This window comes from Chionomys nivalis, chromosome 2, assembly GCF_950005125.1.
Source record: "Chionomys nivalis chromosome 2, mChiNiv1.1, whole genome shotgun sequence".
NCBI classification, from domain to species: Eukaryota; Metazoa; Chordata; class Mammalia; order Rodentia; family Cricetidae; genus Chionomys; species Chionomys nivalis.
Window position 1 is genome coordinate 31,162,480 of NC_080087.1, and position 17,116 is coordinate 31,179,595.

General features: G+C 40.8%; 1 protein-coding gene across 1 annotated transcript in view; it reads right to left on the reverse strand.

The window, feature by feature from the left end:
• Pex7 (peroxisomal biogenesis factor 7) overlaps positions 1-17,116 on the reverse strand; it is a 68,129-nt gene that overhangs the window by 36,587 nt on the left and 14,426 nt on the right. The window contains exons 6-8 of the mRNA XM_057762240.1: positions 5,744-5,850; positions 4,102-4,215; positions 2,221-2,276 (exon numbers count right to left, since the gene is read on the reverse strand). Of these exons, the coding sequence (XP_057618223.1) occupies positions 2,221-2,276; positions 4,102-4,215; positions 5,744-5,850 (277 nt within the window). The remainder of the gene's footprint in view (positions 1-2,220; positions 2,277-4,101; positions 4,216-5,743; positions 5,851-17,116) is intronic.

A 17,116-nucleotide genomic window follows, 5' to 3' on the forward strand; every position in this document is an offset into this window, starting at 1 on the left:
CACAACAATCTCAGGTTGTATGTCCCATCATCTCCATGTTGGAGATGTGCAATCAGGTAACTTGGCTAGTAGATGGCCTTCCTCCATTGTGAGGACACCCAAGTATACTCCAAGCTCTAATGATTCTACAAGTATGTCTTCAATTATTCTCTATCTGTATTGTGACTACATCTCTCTTACTATACCAGCAAAACTGATGGGCTTAAGCCTGCTTCTCCTCTCCAAACCTACCATTTTATCACCTCCTGCCATGATTTGAATGAGTCCTCTTTAGACTCATGTATCTGAATACTTGGACCCCAACTGGGGATGGGCCTTGAAGTGGAACCTCGCTGGACCAAGGACTGCAAGGGCAGGCCTTAAGGTCTTTTAGCCTCAGGAACTTCCTGTCCCGTCCCTGTTTCCTGAGTGTGGGGAGACACAATGTGAGCAGCTGCCTGCTTTCCTGCTGCTACCTCTAACTGTAAACAAACTCATCTTTCTTCCCTGAGATTGTATCTTGTCTTGTGTTTCATCATATCAACAAGAAAAGTTAAAAACAAAATAATTAAAAGTTTCAAGTAAATATACATTTCCTTAGCCACTTACTTCAATCTGTCCATTACAATATCTGGCAGATAATAACAAATATATAAATACCTGTGACTTTTAAGGCTGCATACATCTGTCTTGGTTACTTCTCTATTGCTGTGCTAATATACCAAGACCAAGGCAACTATAAAAGAAAGCATTGAATTGGGGGCTTACAATTCCAGAGGGTTGGAGGACATGACCATCCTGGTCAGAAGCATGACATTAGGCAGGCAGGCAAGCATGGTGCTAGCACAGCAGCTGAGAGCTAACATCCTTATCCACAAACAGGAAACAGTGAGCTGCCTGGGGGTGTTGTGGGTTTTTGAAACCTCAGAGCCTGCCCCAGTGATGCATCACCTCCAATAAGGCCATACCTCTTGCTACCCAAACACGCCCACCAACTAGGGACCAAGTATTCAAACATACTAGCCCATGGTGGCTGTTCTCATTCAAACCATTACAACATCTATACAGTTTGGTAACTGAAAAGGATTAAAGCATTGATAATGCTAGGGTAAGAGAGACATCATGTACAACATGAGTATACACAGTTTGATATTAACAGCACTAAATTCTTATCATATTTTTCTTGCCAAAATATGTATCTTAAAACTTTAAGTTTTAGGGACTGGAGAGATGACTCAGAGGTTAAGAGCACTGGCTAGTCTACCAGAGGTCCTGAGTTCAACTCCCAGGCGACTTATAGCTCCGCAGTTCCAGCCTGACTGGGGTGGATGGCAAGCAAGAGACAAGTTTTTCCTCCTGTCCATTGGTGCTTTCTTCTAAAAAGTCCAGTATCACCACAAACTAAAGACTCTGCAATCATGCCTTACTACTTTAATGTGGCTGCACATGCTGGCTCATGCCTTCAATCCCAGCATCAGGGAGGTGGGGGCGAGAGAATTAGGAGTGCAAAGTCATCCTTAGCTGCATGGAGTTCACAGATAGAGCGGTTACATGAGGCTAGACCAAACAACAAAACAACACCCTCCACCTCATCCTGGCTAGAGTGCGATTCTATTCCCCAGTTTGTCTGCATTCTTTTTTTTTTTTTTTTTAATATTTGCAGCTTATTTTTATTTTATGTTCATTGGTATTTTTCCTGCATGTATGTCTTGTGAGGGCATCAGAAGACCTGGAACTGTAACTATAGACAGGTGTGAGTTGCCGTGTGGGTACTGGGAATTGAACCTGGGTCCTCTAGAAAAGTAGCCATTGCTCTAACTGCTGAGCCGTTTCTCCAGCCCGTCTGTCTGCATTCTTATACAGGCTCCTTCCAGAAAAACAAGTTAGAGGCATGTACTTTCTCTCAAGGTACCAATTCAGTCTGTTCCATCAGAGGGACACACTGCATGAAGACAGCCATAGGAACCCTGCCAGACCAAACACTGACTGAGAAGAAAAAGAGAGGAGCTCTGGGGGTTAAGACGACAAGGTTGGTTAAATTCAATGTTTAGTGTCTTCACACAAACCCAGCAGACTTTACAGCACACGGGACAAGGAGATGTGGCTTACAGAGTGACTAGCTAGGAGGAAAAGGCAGGAAAGGTATATTGTTAATAATGCGATCCATTACCTTAGGAAAGTTACCCAGATACAAATGTTACTTGATATTGTACACAAAATGTATTTAAAAAATCTCAGTACCTTACAGTGAAGTCATAGGAACAAGAGGCCAGCACTGAAGCATGAAATGGCGAAAACTGCAAGAGAGAGAAGTCAGGTGTAGTCACAGCTGCTACTCCACCAGTCGCCCCATAAACAAGGTTGACTTACCCACTAGTGTCACTTAAAGTTGTACCTTCCAGGGCCTTATGTACTTATTTTGACCTTTCAAGTATTCATTTATAGCAAAATTTTAATTTTTACATTCTCCAAAGAAAATCCCTCAAGTTCTATAGAAATAATTTATAACATGCACTCCTAAATGTTGCTGTTTTGAAAAAAAATAAATATAAATTCTTAGGAGCTACCTAAACATAACTCTACAAATATAAGGGACTGAAGTGTGTGGCAGTATATAGACAGACAATAACTATAGGATCTGTCCATTATATTAATACATTTCATGTTCATATACTCTCAGCAAAATAATCACTTAAATGCTAAATATAAATTTTTAAATAATTTAATGTTATTTATATATCATAGCTCATGAAAAATTACACCAAGGATAAAAATGTAAATTTAAACCCAGTGTCCCAGTTTAAATGGGCAATGTCCCTGACAGCTCATTCATTTGAAGTGTGTTGCCACTGTTTTAAGAGGTTGTACAATCTTTTGGACATGGGACTCGCTGTTAAGTTACAAGCTTAGATGTGGGGACTATGAGTGAGTTCACTTGTCACCAATCCAGGCAATATGAGTAAGCTGCTCTGCACGCTCCCATAATCCTAGACCAAGTTAGTTCAAGTCAACTGCATTGCCACCATGAAACTGAATTACACCTATTTTCCCTAAGTAACGTCTGTCATGAGATGTAACCAGGCAGCAGCGTCAACATAAATGATAAACAACCAATTGACTGTCATTACATTTTTTTGGTTTCTTTTTTGTTTTGTTGGTTGTTTTTTTTTTTTTTTTTTGGTTTTTGATGACCAAAATATTTTGTATGCATGTATGAGATTCTCAAAGACGAGATTTAAAAATATTAAATTAACGAAAGTAAATGTTACTAAGTACAAAGCTCTTGGTATAAAAACTTGAAAATCAGGAGTCTTTCATGGTAACAGCAGAATCACCTGACAGGAAGCTAAGGAACTGAATTAAGTTCCCTCACAATGAGGTAAGCCTATTGGAAGCAGCATCAAAAAGTGAGCTTCTCTCCTGTTCGGAGTAGAAAGTTTCTACACCCTGCACATTTATAGCTTTTATATACATCATCACGTTAGAGAAAAAAAAAACTACCATCTCTCCAAATCATTGAACACACACACTCAACAAATAGACAATCATGAAAAATATAAACCCTAAATATAAACTACTACAGCTAAAAATGTTAAAAGAAATAATCAATTAACTAATAACAAGATGAAAAAATGGTTTTTATTTAACATCAAGTACTATATCTTTATATCATCCCAGCTTACTCAGATGTATGACCTAATTTTAGCTTCAAATATTAGCATTAATTGGATAACAAAAGCACATATAAGAAGGAATCAGCAATCCCAGCACTTGGAAGGCTGAGGCAGGAGAACTATAATTTTGAAGTCACCTGGCCTACACAATGAGATCCTGTCTCAGAAAACCAAGAACCGCAGACATAGCTCAGTAGTAGAGCACTGCCTAGCCTGTGCTATGGATGTAACAGTAGAGCATTGCCTAGCCTGTGCCACAGATAAAGGAGTTGAACGTTGCCTAGCCTGTGCCACGGATATAGTAGTAGAGGATTGCCTACCCTGTTCCATGCCCAGGCTTGATCCCCAGCTCTATACAACTTCAATCCCTAAATACTTTTATACAGGCTTCATTGATTATACTGATGCTTGTGTTTTTATTCTATGTGTAAAAAATAAAAAGACTTACTTTCACCTTCCTAATAGCATACTTGTGACCAAGAAGTTCAAATACAGGTTGTCGTACGTTCCTTAAGTCCCAGCCTCTCAAACTACAATCAACCGCTCCTGTCACCACCAGATTCTGAAAACAATTCAGAAATAAATAAATAAATAAATAAATAAAGAGAAACAAAACTATGATATATTTGCGATTAAGCAGTACTAAGGCTTTCCCACAGAAACAATAACACACTTTTGTAGTTAAATATATACCCATGATCTATTTTTTAAAGTTGTATAACAAGCAGAAAAAGGAACCAAAATAGTCATTTCATAACAAAAACAAAAATATACAACTTGAGAGGAAAGAAACCAAATATGTTTCAAGTACAAAACAGAACACCACACACAAGAGAAAGAGGCAAAGTCTCAAACAGCATTGTAGATTGTCTAACTTACTTTCTCAAGTAGCAATAGATGTATAAGGGTTTAAAACATTGTGACAACTCAGCCCGTCTTTCTCTTTAAGAGGTTTAAAACATGCTCTGAGGTCTTACCAGGCATTAAAAGGCAAGACACTGGGATGGCAATGTAGTTTGGTGATAGAATACTTGTCTCACAAGCATAAATGCGTCTCTGAGTCCAATCCTCAGTACACACACACCACACACACACACACAAACACGTGTGTGTCGGGGGACCAAGATGACAAAAAGTTATTTGAAAAAGCAAAGTGTTTGTTTTATTTGTCTTTTTAAGCCTAAATACTTCTATTGAATATACATATTTTCTTTTTTTTTAAAGAATTCTGCCAGTGTCACATTCCTTCAACTTTCCTAAGTTAATTTAAACCTAGGGAAGAGAAAACAACATAGGTAATTTTAGTTCTCAGCCAATAAGCCCCTTGACGTATATAGATAGGTATATTAACATATTTATATCCATCCCTATATTCCTACTTTTTAATTCTCATGCTCAGATATTTTAGCTGAAGCTTTAAAAAGTTTCACATTGGCACCACTATCTTACAGAAGCATAGAAACTGTTTGGCTTAAAAAGGAAGATAAAGGGGCTGGAAAGATGGCTCAGTGGTTAAGAGCATTGCCTGCTCTTCCAAAGGTCCTGAGTTCAATTCCCGGAAACTACATGGTGGCTCACAACTCATCTGTAAATGAGGTCCGGTGCCTTCTTCTGGCCTGCAGACATACACACAGACAGAATATTGTATGCATAATAAATTAATAATTTTTTTTTTAAAAAAAGGAAGATAAAACAAATTCATCCTAAGAACTGATAAACTGTCAAATTGAAAATTGAGTTATAAACAGTTTGGTAGCCTGACTAGACACCTGAAAAGCAAATGAACGCAAACTCTAGAGTACCAAGGTTAAGAGCAATCACACAAATACAAATTACGTAACGTGTAAAGCAGTTTCCAAAACAAACAAGAAAGGCTGCACTGTTGAACTCTTAAGAATATCTATTCCTTAGTTTGATGTTTTAGGAGCACTTAAGTCCAATTCACGCTAATGCAGGCCAGGCACTCATTTACAAGTGACAGGGACTGAATTTAACTTAATGGTCAGAAACAGCACAAAGTCCACATCAACAAGACAGACAAAGGCACAGTTACCATTCAGAAGAGTGCTCTGCGTGGAGCCGTACTGTACCTCGTTGTATTTACACCAGTCACAGCTCAGGATCTCTGTGTGGTGTGCTGGAATCACAATTCGGACTCCTGCCATCTTCACATCCCAGATTCTCAGAGTCTGATCACCTGATAGAAATGGAAGACCTGGTCAACCTCCACAGCCCACTTGGGTGTTCAGAGCAAGGGAGAGCTCACCAAAAGTCAAGTGAGAAATGCCACTGCCAGGATAATGCACCTAGATATATTTAAGACCATCACAGGGCACAGGAACTACAGTTTAGAGCAATACCATGTAGTGCTTTTACATCAAACAGGAGAGTCTGACTCTAGCAATGAGACACCAAAATGGAGAAGTTGTTACCGTAGGAGTATCTGTTAGGGTCTGTGTTGGTGCTAAGGAAGAGATCAAGGCCGCAAGCACAAGAAGCACACTGCACCACTGAACCAAGCCTCTGGCTCCTTCAGGATTTTAGATATGCTACATTTTAATGGAGCAGCTAGAGGGAAAATTTCCTCCTTGGGAAAACAAGCTAAAAAATTATTATACTTTGCATTATTAAAATAAGGTTGGCACTGTTTAAATGTACAGTCACTTTGCTAGATGAAAGTAAGTAATATTTTGGGATCTAAGAATGGCAGGGATGAAAGAATGAGTCTGAATGGGAAGAGTTTTGGTACATGTGAGAGCTTCAAATATCTTCAATGGGCCTAAAAATAATCACTAGCTCCAGTTTAGCCACCAGCCAGTAGACTTTGTTTCAGAATTCCAAACAGTCAGGATTAAACAATCTTTTGTGGCCTCTTTTAGCCCTCGGAGCCTACAATAGTGAAGTGGATGCCCAGTGTCTGGTCTGCAGCCACACCTTTCTTCCAAGGACAACACATGACCTCCTTTGAAACAGGACTTTGAAACAACCTGTGGCTCTAGAGGATGCAGACCTCAGCTGGCAGACAAAGGTGAGTGTTTAGTTGTTTTGCTTTAAAAAAAAAAACTATAGGAGAAAGAAAAGTCACCCTCCGGCCCTGTCCTCTCTTTGGTCTGACTGTAAACATGCAATTTTATTTTACAAGTTTTTCAAAATCCCCTCTCTTAAAACAGAATTTACCAAGCACAGCATCTGGAAGCTGCTAGTAACCAAGCTTATCACCATGTGGAGAAAGTTGGGCTATGGAGTCATCAGGATACAGGGACAAGTCCAGGTAAGAGACACAAAGTGAGCGGTCTGAGCATCATTCCCGTTCTGAGCTATGCTTTCAACACATTTCATAAAGACCTGGGGTAGATCTAGTTCAATCACTTGCCGGCAAAGAGACACAGCACTATGGAGAGAGTAAATGGGATCCTCCCTAAATTTTCTGCCTCTAGAAAAATCAAGTCCCAGAGGAAAACATCCGTTGCAGCATGAGGCTTCTACTGCAGCCCATGAAACGCCAAGTGCTGCTACCTAACTTCTCCAAACTTTCTAACACTAGGCTGGAAACCATAAAGTCACTTTAGCATGAATAAACACCATCTGCAGTCCAATGGATTTGTGTTCCCTGGGTAATTCCCTTATCTGAGGGTGTGAATGGATTCCAAGCACCAAGACCTTACAGGGAGTACAGAGTGGACGGACAGAGTGAAGAAGTGACTGACTTCAGCACAGGGAAAGCAGACATTAGAGTGTACACTGAGCAATATCTGTCATTAGAAGACAAATATGACCATTCATGTACACACCTTTAATCCCAGCACTCGGGAGGCAGAAGCAGACAGATCTCTGTGAGTTCGAAGTCAGCCTGGTCTACAGAGCAAATTCCAGGACAGCCAAAGCTACACAAAGAAACCGTGTCTTGAAGGAAGGAAAAAAGAAAGGAAGGAGGGAGGCAGGCAAGCAGGGAGGGAAGGCAGGCAAATATGGCTGTCCTGGGGGCAGCAGGGGAGGGGAGGGCCAATGCCTTGCAGAAAGTAAGGGTCTTCAGGTACAATTCTCTCTCGTGGTACCAGTGCTTACAAAGACATGCTATGAAAACTCAAATTGCAGGCATAAGGTGACACAGCGCCCACACTCAAGGCTGAGTAAATGGCTCCTCTATTCCTCTGAGACAGTATCTGGCTCTGCATCACTGTATTCAGGAAGCCTTTCTGCTAAAAACTGTGGTTTTTTAGGCCATCCATTCTGCAGTTAAGGAGACCATCTTGTAAATGCTATGGTCCTACTTCCTTGATAGCTGTATATAGTTGGCACTCTGTCCTCATCAGTGTTTCCGGGTAAGAAAGGGACCTTCTAGCCACATGAGACAATGATATGCCCAACTCTTCCAGTCCCCAGGACTTATAATGGTTTTTCATTTGTCTGGCTTTTTAAAATGGTATCTCCAGCCTGCTGGCCGCTCACTGTCATCTAGGCACTTATGAGGACATCACGGTGTTGCCAGAGACCCACCTGAATTACCAGAGTCTTACAAGGTGCAGGCCTGCACTGACAGCGGACCCAGCAGAAGAGGAAGTGCTCTATGTACCAAGGCTAAGCCCACACAGCAGGAAGTGTGGGGAGCCTGGGAGAGACTGCAAAGAGTCTGAAAGTGTGGTCTAAAGGGAACTGAGCACCAAAAAAGCAATTTGGGCCCCAAATAAATGAATTTAATTGAAACACCAGATGCCTGTCAGATGTAATATGACTTTTTTCTTAAAGTAGAATGAGGCTTATCTAAGAACCAGCTGCAACCCACACTCAGGCCTGGCTACGACTTATGCAATTATATGGAGTCTGTAATAACAATAATTTAGTTTTCGTGGTTCAAAAGAAAGTTTACTTCATATGAATCCTCTTTATAGAAATAGCACAAATATTTCTCCTGTTGGCCCCACAGTTTATAAACATGAATTCTGTTAATATAACTACCAGAACAACACAAAACATAATGTCCTGAGAGCGCGCTGCTATGGGAGACAAGCCTAGATGTGGCGCTCTCCCAAGTCTTCCTTATTGGGATTAACAGCTAATGACAGCAAATTTCTACTTTTCCAAATACTCCACAACTCTGAAGGTAATGAAGCCTTCCCACCCCTGCTCTGTGTGTGGTATGTGTGCATGCTCTGTGTGTGGTGTGTGTGCTGTGTCCATGTGTAGTATGTGTGCTGTGTGTATGTGTGTGTGGTGTGCATATGTGGTATGTGTGCTGTGTGTTTGTGTGCGGTGTGCATGTGTGGTATGTGTGTGTGTGCAGTGTGCATGTGTGGTATGTGTGTGTTTGCAGTGTGCATGTGTGGTATGTGTGTGCTGTGTGCATGTGTGTATGTAGTATGTTGTTACGTGCATGCTGTGTCTGTGTATAGTATGTGTGCTACGTGTGTGTGTGCTGTGTGCATGTGTGTGTGTGTGTGTGCTGTGTGAATGTATGATATGTGTGCTGTGTGCATGTGTGGTATTATGCTCTGTGTGTGTGGTATGTGTGCCGTGTGTAGTACGTGTGCTGTGTGTGTGTGTGCTGTGTGCATGTGTGGTATGTGTGTTGTATGCGTGTTGTGTGTGTGGTATGTGTGTGATGCATGTGGTAGGAGTACTACGTGTATGCTGTGTGTATGTATGTGTGTGGTATGTATGCTGTATGTATGATATGTGTGTGTGGTATGTGTGTTGTGTATGGTACACATGCTGTACGTGTTGTGTATGCATAGTGTACACATGCTGTGTGAGTACTATGTGAGAACCACTGAGGTAAGCATTTGCCCTTCCACTAAAAAAATAGTATTTTAAGTCAGGTGGCTCAAGCCTTTAATGCCAGTTACTCGGGAGACAAAGGCAAGTGGATCTCTGAGTTCAAGGCTAACCTGGTCTACAGAGTGAGCTTCAGGACAGCTGGACAGCCAGGGTTCCTCAGAGAGAAACTTTGTCTCAGAAGAAAAAGGAAAAAGAAAAAAAAATCATTAGCATAAGCTTTGTGATTGAGACGATTTTTATGAGAAATCTTGCTTCGTTTTAGCAAGGCTTTATTATGAGCCAGATGACAAAGCAAACTGTTTAAAACCATAATACAATTCACAAACCAAGAGGAAAATAAAAGATTCTCAGTTCTCTCTGAATCCAGCACTGAAGCTACTCCGTAGGTTTTTAAAGCAGATGGATGTGTGTCTATGAACGCCAGTGTGGCAGCTCCCATTACATCAACAGAAATAACACCATTAATTCAGCAGTTCCAACAGAGCTATTCCAAGACAAGGAAGCCCTTCCCAAATAAGGCTAATTGCTTGATTCAGCTAAAATACCAGCCCAAACTCACTCCTCCCCGAGGGCATTTTGATTCCCAGAACTAAAAGGCTCGGAACTCTGCAGCTGTTTAAGCTTCCGGGATGATTGTAGTGACAGCAGGTTTGGAACCACTAGGCTAGTACGCTGTTACCTAACCACACATCCAAAATTCTATAGCCAGCCACTTTAAACACTGTTGGCAGATGAGCATGGGCTGTTCAATGGCAGCGTGTATAATAATAAAGGCTAGCTGAATGCTCTTCAGGCTACCCTGTCACCACACACTCCACACCTTTGTCACCTCACTCTCGCTTGTTTATGAGGTCTGGGCTCAGATACTGTTTCCTCAGGGAAACTTCAGGGGTCACTTTCCAGAAGTTGGGTTCTCACTCATCATCAAATGAGGTCTCTTTCCCAGGTCCATCCCCTGTACCCAGACAGTGTCTAAGACTGATGCACATTAGCTTAGTTATGATAACGACCTGATACATTTACTATCGCTACCACTGTTTTAGAGGTAATGGAGAGATACAGGTTAAAGAGCATGCCCAAAGACAGCCATGCTTCAAGTGAAGAAGCAGAACTGAATGCCAAGCACTCAGACTCCAGAGTCCATGTTCCTTGTAGCGAGCTGCGTGAAGCCACATCTGATAATCAGCTCCTAATTACGGCTAAGACCTGACTTATGCTGTGATCACGCAATGATTGTCAGCTGCTTGCATATGCGTGGACCTATGGGCAGTGCCCATCTGGCAATCCGGGGTTGGTTGCCCATGCCTACTTAAGGGCTGGGAGAGGTTTGCCCAGAGAGAGAAGGAGAGAGATAACTGTAAAAGATCCTGAATAAAACTGCAGCAGGAAGAGCTCCTGTGTGTCGCGTGTCATCCTTGCGGGACGAGGTAGAGCCGCGACAGTTCCTAACTACTTTCAAAAGAATATCTGTGTAGCATCAACACCACCATCACCATCATCTTCTTCCTCCTTTCTTAGCTGCTTTCTTACTAACATGGGCTCAAGGAGGGCAAGAGAGCTCCATTCTTCATCACCAGCCCTCCAATGCTGAACAGCAGTGGGTAGTCACTGAACCAGCTAGCTGACAATGCTGAGCAGCAGTGGGTAGTCACCGGACCAGCTAGCTGACAGTGTCTCAAAAATCAAAATGAACCCACACATGATTTTAAATTCTAGTAAATAAGACTCACATTTCTCGTGTAATAATAATCAGGAATTTCAGTGTTTGGACACACAGATGATGAAGGAAATAGCTAAAGAAGAGTACTCACGTGGTGGTGGCACACCTATATAGTCCGAATGCTAAGGAGGCTGAGGCAACAGACCACAAGCTAAAGGTGAGTCTGGGCTACACAGTGAATTTCGGTGACTCAAAAATCATACACACACAAGATAAGCAAAGAAAATCTGCTCAGTGGTTGGCCTGACTTCTCTGGCTAAGGTACAATCAGTTTTATTACCATACCAGCTTTCCATACCACAAATCCTTTTGATAATTTTAAGTCTCGTCAAATTTATTTAGCAATCTACTGACTGAAAACTAGCATGAAGCAATATTTCACAAAATGGCAAACATTTTTGGTAAGCCAACTTTCAAGTAAGTTTTAGGATAGCTTTACTGAATCCAATTTCACAGGAAAGTTTTTAAAAGTCTTTGTTTTAAGGAACATATTTTATAGCTTACAAGTCCAGTACTTAATTAATCCATCAAATCCCACTGATTATGCTACAGCTCAAGTGTACAGTCATCTGAATGAATGCTGGCTCCCTAACAGATCTCCCTACTGTGTCACCTAGCCAAGACTCACTCCTCCCTCCTCACGTGTACCTGGATATCACCGTCTGTTTCCACTCTCAACTACAAGAACTAAGGCCGGCTCTGAAGGAATCAAAACACCACATCCCCTTTCCCCGGGGACAGCAATTCACTTAGGAATATCTACACAAATCCACTGGAACCCATGACAGAAAATAAATCCTTCTTAAATGTATAAGAGAAATCTCACTTTTATTCACGGGTAGAAGTCAGAATTAAAGCAGGGACAGAAGCTACTGTCTTGCCATCATCTGATGCTGAAGCCAACAGAACAGAAGAAAGAGCCCTACATCCACCTGTGTCTACAAAACCAGATCTAATTCCAGACATTGTGCCCATGGCAGCAAATACATTATCATCTGCCTTAAGTCAGCTTGGACACTCCCTTCTTTTTCTTTTCTTTTTCTTTTTGGCTTTCCAGACAGGGTCTCTCTGTGTAATCCTGGCCATTCTGGAACTTACTCTATAGACCAGGTTGGTCTCAAACTCAGAGATCTGCCTGCCTCTGCCTCCCAAGTGCTGGGATTAAAGGTGTGCGCCACTGTCACCAGCTTCTTTGACCCTTTAAAAAAAAATAATAAACAACAACAACAAAAAAACCTTTTGACTAAAAAAATCCTTGTATGATCACTATTTCTATTTCTAACATAAAAGATGAGAGTCAAAGGGTCAGTCTGTGGATTAAAAATGCTTTTTATATACTATTCATTTACAAGGTATAATTGGCTGTAATTATACATTACTTTTCATTCTTTTTTTCTATTCGATATCAAACACTAACCACACTACCCACAACAGCCACAATCAGCATTACATACACCAGAATACACAAAGGTCATCGGTCATTGAAAAAGGAAGAGGTAAAGGTGACTCCACTCAGAAAAAGGGCTAATCCACAGACCTGTGACAGGAATGTTTAAACAAATGCACTGTGACAGTTCAATGCCCAACACCACGACAAGGAGGAAGGGGCAGTGACGCCCTTTGGGCTAAAGGTGTAACCCAGTGGAAGAGTGGGTTTAAATCTAGCACATGCATGCACACATGGAAAGGGGAGAATGAAGGTAGTTTTATAATATAATAGTAAGGTAAAAGGAATTTTTTAAAATTTACCAGTAATTCAGAATTTTTACTTAACATTTTTATATAAAAAATTCTAATTGTTTAATTTATATTTTAAACATTACAAATTAGAACTCCCGGCTTCAGTGGAAGGGAGGAACCCTTCAATTCATTTTGAGGTAAGTGTAGTCTATATCACTAATTTGTTCAGTGTTTGAAATGGCCCCTTTGAAACTAGAGATTTGTAAGACCAAGGGTGGTCCTTCTGTAGAGGGAACTATGCCAATTCCAACTCAACATACATCCTTATAAGAGTTTAGCTCAGCCAGGCGGTGGTGGCACACGCCTTTAATCCTAGCACTCGGGAGGCAGAGGTAGGCGGATCTCTGTGAGTTTGAGGTCAGCCTGGTCTACAAGAGCTAGTTCCAGGACAGGAACCAAAAAGCTACAGAGAAACCCTGTCTCAAAAATCCAAAAAAAAAAAAAAAAAAATTTAGTTCCCTCTGTGGTCTGACTTCTCAAAATGGTAAAACTCTAACCATTAAAATAAACTGTGGTCAACTTACAGATTTGTTTTACAGTAAGCATGAAACCTATAACATTTACATTGAATTAAAAGCATTAAAGATGATGAAATCAGGGTATTTACATGGCTTTACATTTTGATTTCAAGTTAAGCACATTACTATTGCTACCATTCACTTAGTCTATACACCTAGCCTTAAGAGCAGCTGTGCCCAAGAAAGATGAAAACCTTCATTCAGCTCGAAAAGAGAAAACTGAAGAGCTGGATACACTGCTCCATTGAAATAGGGCTTGTCTGGTACACAGTAAACCCTGGGTTTGATTCTCAGCACCACACAAAACCTAGCATTGGAAGGAGGAGGAGCAGTAGTCCAGGGTCCAGCTGGGTTTATATGAAACCCTGCGGGGAAAAAAAAAAAAAGAAAAAAAAGGAGCTCGTTGGGTATGGAATCCTCATAACTTATACTACATACTATTTGTCATCCTTTCATACGGCAGGAATAGAGGTTTGGTTGTACAGTCCAAATAAACTTAGAAAGTTAACATACAGAAAACAGAAAATCAGCTTCAACTGACTTGTGCACACTGCACATTCCATACTTGTGTTATACATATAAAACCTTTAAAAGCTTATGCGTTTTCAGAAAAAAAAGGACCAGATACCAATGAAGACAAGTAGTCCAGGTGAGTCAGTCTCTCAGAATGCCTCTGCTGCAGTTTCCTCAAAATTCTACATCCAGACCAACTTCAGAACTGCTACCTGAGATGGTTCAGCATCACAGACTACACCACTCAATACTTCAGATAAGCTCTACACTTTCCCATCACATAGAGACTAGACAAAAAATAATACAGCTAGCTCTTCCAGGACTTGACCATTATCCCAATTTTCTCAGGGTCCCCTAAAGATGTCATTGCCCCCAGACAACAGGAAGCAGTCTAGAGAACACAATGCCCATATTACCAAGAGGTGGAGTGGGTGGTTTTGGTCATTCAGTGGGTTATTGTTTAGGGGGCTTGGTTACAAGCTGTTACTGGTCATGATAGGAACAAAGGAGGTTAGATTCAGGAATCTCTTTCTGAAGGGAAAAAAGGGAGATATAAGATAGAAATGATGGGATAAAAGGGTAATTGTTGAGTTTACTTTTGAACTAAAAAACAACTACTAGTCTCAAATATTTTACATTGGTATGAATTTTTGTATGTTGATACAAATTTAAGGTTATTTTTGTTAGACTGCATATATATATGTATGTATACATATATACACTCTTCAGTATATTTCTACTCTTGTTTAAGGTATTGTACCTATGTACCTCATTTAACAATGTAATGTTGGAGGAAGAGTGGAGGGTGATGGAGGAAGGTCATTGGTTAAAAAATAAAAAAAACTGCTTGGCCCTCATAGGTTAGAACATAGGTGGGTGGAGTAAACAGAACAGAATGCTGGGAGGAAGAAGAAGTGAGCTCAGACTCGATAGCTCTGCTCTCTGGGGCAGACATGATGCCGCTCCTCTCCAGAGCAGATGCAATGAAGCAAGTCGCCAGGTCAGACATGCTGAATCTTCCCAGTAAGACTGATGCTACACAGATTATTAGAGATGGGCTGATCGGGGTATGAGAATTAGCCAGTAAGGGCTAGAGCTAATGGGCCAAGCAGTGTTTAAAAGAATATAGTTTGTGTGTTGTTATTTTGGGGCATAAGCTAGCCGGGCGAACAGAAGCTGGGGCGGCAGGAACACAGCCCGCAGCTCCCCACTACAGGAGGGTGACTGTGTAGGCACCTAGATGTCTCTGTTGTTTCTTACTTTTGGAAGTGGTTTGCTTTGTACTTCCTGTTCAATCACATAATGTTATATCTTTCTCAGGTCTCTAATGGGGTTGAAGATTAGATAAATCTAAAGTTTTCCATAGTTATGATTGAAAGTCAATCAGGTACAAAACTTTGAACTCACCAAGATAGGAGAGATAATAGAGCATTTTCTTTGAACTTACCAAATACTAATGGACTGGACACTGTGAGGGTATTTTTTACTTGATAATTGTTCTTATTATATATAGTTTTACTATGTTAGAGTTAAAAGCTTTCCTTTCCATTTAGATAAAAAGGGATAAATGTTGTGGGATATTTGTACACTATGTGAAGATGTATTGCTGTAAATGGCCAACAGCTAGGCCGGAGGTATAGACAAGACTTTGGGCAGAAAGGAGGCAGGAGATTCCACTGAGAAGCAGAATGAGCCAGACATATAAAATGGGAGAGAGGTAAAAGCCACGTGGTAGAATGTAGATTAATAAAAAAAAATGTGTTAATTAAGTAATAAGAGCCAGTGGGACAGGCTTAAGCTAAGGCTGAGCTTTCATTTAATAAGTCTCCATATCATTATTTGTGAGCTGGTGATCCAAAGAAAATTCAGATTATACTAAATCTTCAAAAAAATGGAACTAAAAAAAATGTATCATTAGACTTACTCCAAAAGACTTAACATTTGGAAAAGATTTCATTCCAATCATAGATTTTTCAAGAAAACTATGATTTAAACTTGGAAATCCTAGAGGTAATAGTACTCATTCTATAAGCTGACAGAGGGTACTGCTCTCCATCTCAAAAAAGAATACTGGTTATTTTTATCAAGGATCAAGCATTTCCTAAATTGATACTTTTACACATAGATATTATTTCAGTAGGGTGGTAATGGTGCACACCTTTAAACCCAGCACTCAGGAGGCAGAGGCAGGTGAATCTCTGACTTCTAAGCCAGTCTGGTCTACAGAGAGAATTCCAAGACAGTCAGGGTTATACAGAGAAACCCTGTCTTGAAAAAGCAAACAAACGAAACAATATTACCATTTCCTACTATTAGAATCTCAAAAATTACATAATCTGAATGGATAAAATTACCTACAGGCTTTTAATTGTCTTCAATCAAACAACAATTCAAGGACTTAGGGAATATCAGTATTTCTTAAGTTTTAGAATTATAAGCAACTAGCAAAGGATCTCTGTGAACCTTACTGTTGTGAAAGCCAAGTCTCATAGTTCAGCAGCTCAGGACACTGATAACAGTTTACTGACAAGGAAGGGACACTAGGTCTACCTACTGGCTGCTTGCCTCTGGCTGGATTGTTTTTTTTTGTTGTTGTTGTTTGTTTTTTTGTTTTTTTTTGTTTGTTTGTTTGTTTGAGACAGGGTTTCTCTGTGGCTTTGGAGCCTGTCCTGGAACTAGCTCTTGTAGACCAGGCTGGTCTCGAACTCACAGCGATTCACCTGCCTCTGCCTCCCGAGTGCTGGGATTAAAGGCGTGCGCCACCACCGCCCGGCCGGCTGGATTGTTAAATACAGAGACAACACTGGAAGCTCACGACCTCCTTCTCCAGCTACTGCCTTCTCTCTCTAAACAACAAACTGTGCAGAAGAGCTTCTAATTCTCTCTCTCCCCAAGGTTCCAAGGATCAACACAGATTTCCTATAAGAGGCCAGAAGTAAATGTTTTGGCTCTCAGAGTTATCAGGTCTTTATAACAACTATTTAACTTGCTAGGACTATAAGAAAGCAGCCACAGTTGATAGGCAAATGAGCTGATGTGGCTATGCTCCAATAAAACTTTATTTACAAAACCTGCCTGTGAGTCACTTGGCTCTGAGGGCTGCAGTGCCTCCATCTGTCTCGCTTCTGTCTTCCCTGGGTGCTCTGGTTACGTGAAATGGCTTTAGTTAACCAACTATAAGCCAAGGACACAATTTT